At 34.9% G+C, this 10,283-nt stretch overlaps 1 protein-coding gene across 2 annotated transcripts; it reads left to right on the forward strand.

The window, feature by feature from the left end:
- The first annotated feature begins 3,317 nt into the window (after positions 1 to 3,317).
- Positions 3,318 to 5,452, forward strand: LOC143220699 (farnesol dehydrogenase-like). 2 transcript variants are annotated; one of them, XM_076446314.1, is made up of 6 exons: positions 3,318 to 3,634; positions 3,908 to 4,034; positions 4,138 to 4,264; positions 4,739 to 4,882; positions 4,985 to 5,038; positions 5,112 to 5,452. In XM_076446314.1, the coding sequence occupies exons 1-6, from the start codon at positions 3,358 to 3,360 to the stop codon at positions 5,154 to 5,156; spliced, it is 774 nt and encodes a 257-aa protein (XP_076302429.1). In that variant the 5' UTR covers positions 3,318 to 3,357; the 3' UTR covers positions 5,157 to 5,452. The 2 variants fall into 2 exon arrangements, with proteins under 2 accessions (XP_076302429.1, XP_076302426.1); XM_076446311.1 differs by having other exon boundaries at positions 3,319 to 3,652.
- The last annotated feature ends 4,831 nt before the right edge of the window (positions 5,453 to 10,283 follow it).

The following is a 10,283-nucleotide window of genomic DNA, read 5'->3' on the forward strand; positions in this document are numbered from 1 at the left end:
GATGATTGCATCTGCGAGCTGAGAGTTGTTAGGAGTCTCGTGGCTCTGCTGTTAAAAATATGTCTGTTACGTTGGTGGAGTAATCGCTGCTTCGAAATTGATTAAGTGATCCAATTCAGAAAGTCAAGGTCACCGAGGAAAACGCACAATCATGCGGTACAGTTGGAACAATTAGAACTCGATGTCCATGCGTTCGTTTTGGTTCCCGATCGCAAAATAAATAGTGCGTATTACGGCTTTATTTGTCGCATCTCGTATGCTATTTAACTCACGTAGTCATCTTGCGCAATCTACACTGGCATTGCATAATCGAACGGAGACTGAACAAAGCAGCACGGCTCTGACACGCACGAATTTTTAATATTCTACAGGCGTGTGTTACTGAAAAAGTACGATTTTAGATCAAGAGAAAAATAACAGCGCGACACTGTGGTCAGCGGCGTATTGCAATACTCGTTGGAACCTAACCGTTTGTCCTATAACTAGACTCTGTGTAGAATTGGAAACATTTCAGGGGAGTTGGACTTTAAATTTTGATGAAAAATTTCGTATTTCGGTTGTTTAGCTAATTTTTTCCTATGTATTCTCAGGTTTAATTTTAATCGCTCAATTCTGATAAGTAGTTTGGTCCCTATAGCAGCGTTTTTGTATTTCAAGGTCACTACAATCTCTACAATCTTTGCTCCACATCCTAAACTTTGAATTAAGTTATCGGAAAATCGTGTTTTTTTTTATTGAAAGCTTAATTGAAACTCCCTATAGGGGGTTATAAAGCTATACATTAGTAATATATGTACATCTTACAGTTAAACATTATATAGTAATGTAGGTACCGCAGAACACATTAGGTATATAATAGGGATGCCGATTATTAATCGATTATTTAAAAAAACGATCATTTTCATAAAATAAATCGATTTTTAGAATCGATTCTTCAATATCCGATTTTTACAAATAATCGATTCTAAAATTGTAAAAATAATCGATTTTTATGGCAAATTGTATGACTATACGTGGAGACCGTGGAGTGTTTATGCGGGGACTGTATAAAGAGAATAAGAGATCCAACTAGCATCAAAAGTAACTATATAAGTGTTCCTAAAACACGACAATTCTACTACACATAATGATTCTAACGAAACTCGTTCATTGGTTAATTCTCTACTCGTGCTCGGCCGACCACGCGACCATTGGTTGACGCGCAACGACATATGTATATATGTATATATGTATCATTGCCATTCGAAGCTTGGTTATTAGACTGAATCTTTATGCAAAATAAAAATTTTCTACACCGATTGCAATAAATAGAAACTAAATTGAATGTTACCTCTTCCCGTAATGATCTTAATATATGTATAGAGGAGAAATTATATATTGATATCTTCAATTTAAAAAATTTTTCAACTTCTTCGATTTTCATATACTCAATTTTGCTATAAATGCATAAAGATCCGCAGTATAATAATTATTATTACTTTATTTCTTTAATAAAAATGTCCAACAAAATTTTGATCTTCGTTTTTTTATCATTTTTAGACATTCAAAAAAAAAAAAATCGATTATTCAAAACATCGATTATTTGGAAACGATTTTTTAGTGGATCGATTCTTAAGCTTCGATTATAATCGATTCAGAAAAATCGATCTTTTTGAAAATAATCGGCATCCCTAGTATATAACACGTAAAGTACATAACTTTAAATCTTTAAATTACATTGCTTGAAAAAATTGAAAAGAAGTGGAAAGAAACATAAAATGTACCTTTCCTCAGGAAGTACTAAGGCTATCGTCAAAAACTCTTTTCTATTTGGTTCTTAATTCTCACCTGCATAGTTTTACACGTGCATTTCTCAAAATATTACTTTCCCCAAAAATTATTTAGCTGCAAAAGTGCATTTTTTAAAATCTTTGGGTCAAACTTTGAAAATCTGTCAATGATAATATTATTTAAATATTGTTGAAGATCCCCTCGTTAAAGTATGCGTAAGAATCAAACGAACACAATTTTTGAAGATATCGCATATATGTAGTTCCTGAGACTAGAAACATTGATATTGGGAACTTTATGGGTGGGGCGCCAAGGTCCTGTTGTCTTATCGTTAATTTATTGAAATACCCTTGGTATTACTTCACTGATACCTTGGTATTATGTGACCCTGAGATGATAATAGACTATAAATTTTAAACAGGCAATGAACATGTAACACAAACTTTACACATTTCATGATAAAAATTAGTGGGCGCAACTTGATGCAGCATCAAAAGATTAAAAGAATGTAAGAACATCTCTGTATTAATGTCAGCTTATTAAAATTAATCAAGTAAGACAGAAATCTAGATTCTTCGAAGAATCGAACGAATGTCACACACACACGGAACTATAAGAAGTAGATTACAACTCCGAGATCCGTCAAGACGGCGGCTACCAAATTTGATACTTACAATTAGGCAGGTAGACTCATTTTTCCAGGATTACAAGGGTGCGGGATTCAGCTTCTCATTTCTCGATAATACAAACAAAGATCCTCGTAAGATCTCGTAGAGAATCGGGCGAACGCGTTCGACCGCGAGAGTTTGCGGTGCAGGTGTACTACGCGTACGCTGCGACTTTCCATGCTCATTTCTACTTAAATTAGTTATAACTCTCGAATTCGGAAAAATTCGGAAGATTTTTTTGTTGGACTATGATCGCAAAGCTTTATAGAGTGTAATGGTACCAGAAGGAGTGCTCAATTCAGCTCAATTGTATACCAAAATCGTCAATAAAGTTTTGAAATCGAACAAAAACTTACAGAATGATTGGTAATGTTGAAATATTAATAACAATACTAATTTAGATGATAACAGAATAAAATCTGTGAAGAGTTTGTACACCTATCTCAACTCAGTACATAGTAATCAAAGCATTCCATTATCACTACTTTTCAAGAGTTCGGATAATCTGACGACAAAATGGTTCCAATAAAAGTTGAACAGTATTGAAACATGTACAAAATTATATATTTAAAAATTAAAAAAAAAATTTTTTTCGCCAAAAAATAAGAATTATTTTGATTTTTTAAATGTTAAAGTACAATTTTTATTTCATAATCTTATAGCTGGCGTCAAGACGAATCCAACGACCTACTTATTTGTGACCGTGAGCCCATAAATAACGCTACAATATTTTATTCCCGTTTTTCAGCGAAATACCCCACTGTGCGCCGTAACATTATTGAAAATGTAAAGATTCATTGATGTGATATACCAAAACTGATAATGTCATTCTTGTCAACGAATAACGAGAATGCGTCCGTATATAAAGCCGTTTGACAATGAGCCGAGTTTAACAATCAGCAACACGGTATCGTTAACTATGGATCGTTGGGCCGGCAAAGTTGCAGTGGTGACGGGCGCAAGCGTCGGTATCGGCTCCGCGATCACAAAAGCTCTTGTCAAGAAGTCCGTCATAGTGGTCGGCCTCGCGAGAAGGAAGGAGAAGCTTCAAGAAATAACCAATCAACTAGGCAAGGATAAATTCTTTGGGGTCGTATGCGACCTCAGGAGCGAAGCCGACATTGTCAAAGCCTTCGATTGGGTCCAGGAGAACCTCGGCGGAGCGGATATTCTGATCAACAATGCCGGAGTCACTGGTGATTCGCCGATCATTGGTATAGTTTACCGTCCCCTTCAAATGCAACGGTCTAGGTCTACCTGATTACTTGAAATTGAATAATTAATTGAATAATACAACTTTGCTAGTTCCTTTACAAATGAATTGCAAATAAATTTTCTGTCTCCATTAAACGGCAATTTTGATTGTATCTTTTCTCAAAATATTAATGCTGAAAGTACCTCGTCTATCAAATCAAATCGTTTATTACTTCGCCAAGGGTTGCTGTTGGAAAATTAATATTTTACTACAGACTCGACGGTGGAGGACTTCCGCAAAATATTGGACATCAATGTTATAGCTCCTGCGATATGTGCTCGAGAATATGTAAAATCGGCCAAGAAACAAAATATAGCTGGACACATAATTAACATTAGTAGGTATGTAAAGCGTCGTTAATACAGAGAGTTTTACCTGTAGTATTAGATCGTCGTACAATATGAAATGTCCGACTCTATTTTTAATTGCTCTTGTTACTTTCAGTTTAGCTGGGCATAATGCAGACATAGTAATAGTTCCGATCAATATGTACGGTGCTAGTAAATATGCCCTAACTGCTTTGGCTGTTGAACTTCGCCACGAACTCAGTGACACGAACATCAAAGTAACGGTAAGACTCATTGAAAAATTCGTCTATGTTGGAGAATTTTTCATTCTGGTTATGCATTTGGTTTTTACCGATTTTTTGCGAAAACTACCTTCACCATACAATTTGTATCACGGTTATACATTCTCTTTTATTTAATCATCGCAAAAGACTGTTCTTCTTAAATAATTTATCATTTGAAAATAATACGACCGGACTCTGGAAATGTTTACATGCGAAACGCGCATTTGGATATCGGAGAATTAAGATAATCGAGGTTTTACTAAATCGTCAATTCAACGAGCAAATATGCTGCGAATTCTATCGTGTTTGGTCTCGTTTTAATCAGACAATGCCACAGACATGTTCGTAATAGGTTTACAAAAACAATGAAAAACAAGAAGGATGGATTAATTAATGTCTAATTTACGTTTCTTAGCGATTGAGTTTTACATCGAGACATTTTACTCTGTAACATTTCTTTGTGTGTTCAAACAGAATATTAGTCCTGCAGAGGTGAGGACAGACATGATGAAAAATTTTTATAACGATTCTGCTATTTATGAGACACTGCCAATATTAAATGATAGTGATGTCTCTGATGCAGTGATGTATGCATTAGCAACCCCACCGGATGTAGAAGTATGTGTAAACAGTAAACATACAGCTGTCGTTTGTAGATTACAGACGCTATAATTGCAATGCACAAATAAACATAAATAATACGAACTGCCTTCTTTGCAGGTTATAGATATTTTGCTGGCGACAAGGGGCAGATCGCACGCGTTACAAGGACCGGTACGTACAACAAACCCACGAAAAACTAACGAAGCCTCGTGAAACTCTGATTTAATAATTGTCTTTCTTTCAGGTAACTCAAATCATGCAGAAAAAAAGAAATGAACAAAAAGAATGATATAAAACTCGAAATATGGACTATGATGCTTTCGATAACGGGAAATCGGATATCCCCGGGATTTTACGGGCAAAATTTTATAATATCTTGCTTTCTTAAAAAATTATTCATGAAAATACTTTTTTAATGTTTGTAGAACCAAACTTTGAACGTTTATCAAAAGCACAATTGAACATTTGTTGAAAATACCTTCGTTAAAGTATGCAGTGTATGCAAAAACAATTTTTTGAAGATATCAGACTTAAGACCATCACTGTATTAGTCCCAGCTTATTAAAATTGTTCCGAGTAAAATAATTGGCAAAGTTAATTATTTATCGTTTAATTTAATTTAATGTTTTACCATTGTGGCAACTTGTCATTCGAGGGACACATTAAGTTGCGAGAATGAGGGACGGACAAGTGTTAAATAGCAAAGAAGTTCTTGTAGAGGCACCCGGTATATACGAATCTGTCCTATTCCCCGATCCGATCGGGGTCATCTTAACGTATTCACGAGGTAAGATCGAAGGAAGAAGCGGGAACGAGGACCATTTTAACAGAACATCGAATTGCTTTGTAACTCGTCGACCAGCAAAAGTTTAATTGGTTTAAGGTCCGTAAGCGGAAGGCTGGATTGCGATTAAAGGACGTCTATTTGTCACGTGTAATTGAACACGGAGTACGGAGGTTCCGTTGTTGTCTGCGCATTAGTTCCACATCGATTCTTCATATCTTTATCGGGTAATTGACTCGGGCACAATGCAGGCGAAATGTAGCTGAAAAGATTATTCGTGAAAATTTTAAAGCGGCGCAGTATCCACTGGCGTAGACTGTGACGATTGTCGAGCTTACAATTCAAAAATACGTTTCAACAAAAATGATTTAAAACTTCGAAGTTTAAAAGCTTAAAGTTCTTGTATGCTGTAGTGATTTCTGGTCACGTCAATTAAACGGTGCTCGTAAAGTCTCGCAAAATCAGAACTACTTGTTTTATAACATATTCGATTTTAGTATATATATAAATTATAAAAATATATTTATTGAAACTTTAATCGTCTTTGTAGTAAATACATTTGTATATCTTTAGTGATTGTAGAATAAGAAAGAAACAGGTCGTTCTGACTTCTCCGGTGGTTCTAGTGGAATATCCCACTCGATGTCCCATTTGATATATTTCCGAGGTTAAAATATTCGAGATATCCGTATAAAAATCTGTCTTTCAACTTTCAACCTCTTAGAATTTCATTCGCCACTGTGCTCGTAGGATCCACTTAATCTTTTAAAGTATTCCTACCGTTATAAAATAAAAGAACGAGATACAACACATGACATATTTGTATAACGCTTTTATTAGTTTTCCTCATATCCCCCTTTATGTTACCCTAATATCCCAATAAAGAATTTACAGCACTGTATGCGCCCCTGGAATTTACAAGACTCATGTTACAAAACTCACCGTGTAGAATAAATAATTTCCCTTTACTTTTGGTGTTATATGACAATAATAATAATAGTAATAATACATACTCCCAATAATATTAAACGTCTCCATGGAACTATTTTAATTATTAAAAATTGTTTAGTTTTACCTCAAGAAAGCTTCTTCATTTTTTAATTACTTATTTCATTCTTATAATGATAATTGTTATTATTATTGTAGCCACGAAGAATATCGTACGACTAGGAGTTAAAATGATTCTGGTTAACGATCCGTGAAAATATCGTCTATATGAGCACCTTCTTTCTTGTATTTTATTAGTAACATTGGCAAGACATTGTTCGACAACAATAAGCCAGGTTCAGAGTTTATTCGACGAGAGGAATCGCAAGCAGTCGCTGCAACAGGCATCTCTCGCTGGTAAACAAGCACTCTATCTCGAAACCTTGTTGGTATTCATCGTGAATCAGTTCGTACTGGAGTGTTAAGATGGTGCGATGCACAAACAATTTTCTTAACGGAAAACACAGTGAAATCAATATGAAAATTTATTTGTCTCGGCGAATAATAAATATCTGTACCAATTTTTCGTCATTCTGCTTGTATAACTTTGAATATTTTTGAATATTTTTCTGATGGTACATGTATAGTTGTCACTCGTCTTTAAATCCTTGAGCATTCATTTGAATATCTGAATAATTGCTCCATGATAGCTCATACCAAACGATTCTTCAGACATCCACAGTATTGAAATTTCTCAACAAAATCAACCGACATTTTGACCTGATACTTTCTTTCAATATTTAATACACTTTTTGATACACACTTTTTGTGAAACTTCTATTTATAGTTAATATGATAATCCCTATATTATCGTATACAGTAAGGTCTCGATCTAAGCCGGACGGAGCTGTACGATTTTAGTAAATTCGCCTGCCCCCTCCACTGGGGAGCATGTCCCGCAAAGAGCCCAGTAGTGTAATGTGTAAGCATGCCGCGTAATTCAATACAGGGTCGGGTATATCGGTGTGAAAACCAGTAGTAATCCAATTACAAAACTTTCACCAACTTATTTGTGGCATTTTTCTGATTAGAATGTCACTAAACACGATATAATTTGAACTGTATTTAGTGGTTTCGTTGACAGTACGCAGTAAGTTTTCGGCCACGTTCGGCGAGGTCACAAAAAAATAGTAATTGGACACGTAGAATTGTAGATAAACCTCCGCGTTCCAGTTGTAAATTTTACGGCACGAAATCAGGAGAAAATGCTAATTCCGCCTTGTGGATCGCTATTGCATAATAATAGCGCTCCAGATTTCATTTTCAATCTTCTTTACGGCACTAAACGATTTTAAGCTTGATACAAATGCAGGCAATAAGGAGACTGTAGATTTTTATGCAAAATATTATAATTTATGTATCTTTAAAATAGTCCGCAGAAATGATGTTTAACGACGAGGTTAAAACTGAAACAACGGTTACGACGTGTTGTATCACGTGTTGCATAAATAAATCCTTTACGTAACATTAATAATTCATAAGAAATGTTTAACAAAAGGCAGTACAAGACGAAACGTTCAGGAATAATATATAATGTTCACTCGACCCGCAGAAACATCGAAAAAACCGGCCACGATGGAAATCGTGATTAACGTTCAAGGTGTTTTTGTAGTCGGTGGTCGTTGGCGTGTATCCAGACGAATCTGTTACACTCCGTGCAATTGAGAAAATTGGAAATTCCGTGCGCACACACTATGTGTCCTTATTTAGATAAAAATGTTAACCGAAGAAAAAACAACTCATTAACAAACGCGAGACAAGAGTTGCAACTACATAGTTCCCCGGAGATATTTAATATTAACGGATAAATGGATATGAAAAAGATTGAGTACCCTTGGATATTTGCGTACGCGATGTTAATATGGTTAAATCTTTACCGTAGGCGAGATCGTTGGCTGTAATCCAGTGTTTCGTTTTTCTTCCCCCGGCGGAACAAAACGAAACGCGAATTCATTATTTTATTTCGTTTCCCTCTCGTCTCTGGAACGAACATCGCAAAAACCGACGATTTTAGAATCGTCTGGCTTCGATCCAAAAACAATAAACGTCGTCGTTCTTATTTGCAGATAAGACGATGTGCAATACAAATTTCTCAACATCTCACTTTTCTATTATTCTGATTTCAGGGGTTCTCCTGCATCTTTTACCTCCACCACGGCGCTGATGGAGATTTCAATTTTCATGAATTTAATGAGAGCCTACAATAAGTATACGTTTGTATTTATACTAATAAAATCGTAAATTCATATTAAATATTGAATGCATTTACGTATTCAATATTTTAAGAATCGTGGAGAGCGCCCACGAAGATTACGTCAATATATGTAGTTTAGCGCTCCAAGCTTTTTTTTTATATTCACTAATGTCATGATTTTATTTAAATTTATATTAAATTTTTCTATCTATTCCGACACTAATTTTATAACAGAAGGAATTTTGAACTAATTGCTTAAAATTTCGGGGAAAAAAAAATTATTTTCTCCTTTTCAGTGCATTTTAATATAAGCGTGGTTTTTACAAAGATTTTTTAATATATTTTTTGAATTACGTTGCACTGGAGTCTACTGTATTACAATTGTCGAGCCGTGAGCCTCTTAATTGCAAAAACCGTTCGCGTCATTCGAAACGCAGTGTTTTACATAAACGAAGAAGCAGACATAAACATATGCAGAAACCACGGCTAGTAGGGCGTCAGACCGCACTTTGCATTCCGCGGTGCTGTCAGCTTGAAATGCATTTAAATGCATTAATAGAAAGTCGTTCTCCGTGACGTATAAGCCGAAAACGCAAACTTATTCTGCGGACGATGACTGATTACCGAGTTTCGCATTAAAACAGACAATCTCCATGTGCACTGGTGCAAATCGTATTTGTTTCGTTCGCATCCTTAATTGTATACGCATTCCCAAGTAATTATTATTAGACTACAGACGTGTACACTACAATTCATGCTTCGATAGACGAGTTTGCAGAAATTGAAAGTTCAGGGAGGAAAATAAATTGAACAATGGTTAATTATTTAAATTGGTCATCCCTAGACTATTGATCTTTATGGATTTTATGACCAGGGAAAATTAGTAAAATCTAGGACAATATGAAACATGAAGAACAAAGGTAGAAAATAAAAATTGTTCGTCGTCAGCAGCATCTATAATAATACATAATAACTAGACTGCGAAGTTTTATGCAAAATAAAAATTATCTGCATTAATATCAAGATGCATGGACATTGATTTCTTGTCTTAATAGTTTTAATGAGTTAAATAATTAAATTCATAGAATAAATTAAAGAATTAATGAGTAAAAATTTTCTTCGTGAATTCCAAGACACAGAAACCATACAAAAATTACTTTCTGTAATAATTTTAACAAATTGAAAATAACATATAGATGTTCTTATAGATGTTATTTTTGTCATAAAAACATAAAATCTGCAGTCTTTTAATAACCGAAGTGTTTAATAGTCCATCATATTTCCTATGTATCAAAGAAATTTTTGTTCCAGTTTCTGTAAAAACAAAGCGCAAAGCAGACACAGTACTCCGTATTTATTATTTTGACACGAGCGGTCCGTGATTGTTGGATCACCCTGTAGACACTTCGCTCTTTCATCTGTTCCACCTCGCATTCGATTATCTGTTTTAC

This window comes from Lasioglossum baleicum, chromosome 2 (assembly GCF_051020765.1).
Source record: "Lasioglossum baleicum chromosome 2, iyLasBale1, whole genome shotgun sequence".
Lineage (NCBI taxonomy): Eukaryota > Metazoa > Arthropoda > Insecta > Hymenoptera > Halictidae > Lasioglossum > Lasioglossum baleicum.

Coding starts and splice junctions, on each gene's coding strand:
- LOC143220699 (XM_076446311.1), top strand. CDS start 3,358: ATGGATCGTTGGGCCGGCAAAGTTGCAGTGGTGACGGGCGCAAGCGTC. Junction 3,653..3,907: donor TGGTGATTCGCCGATCATTG/GTATAGTTTACC, acceptor ATTTTACTACAG/ACTCGACGGTGGAGGACTTC. Junction 4,035..4,137: donor CACATAATTAACATTAGTAG/GTATGTAAAGCG, acceptor TGTTACTTTCAG/TTTAGCTGGGCATAATGCAG.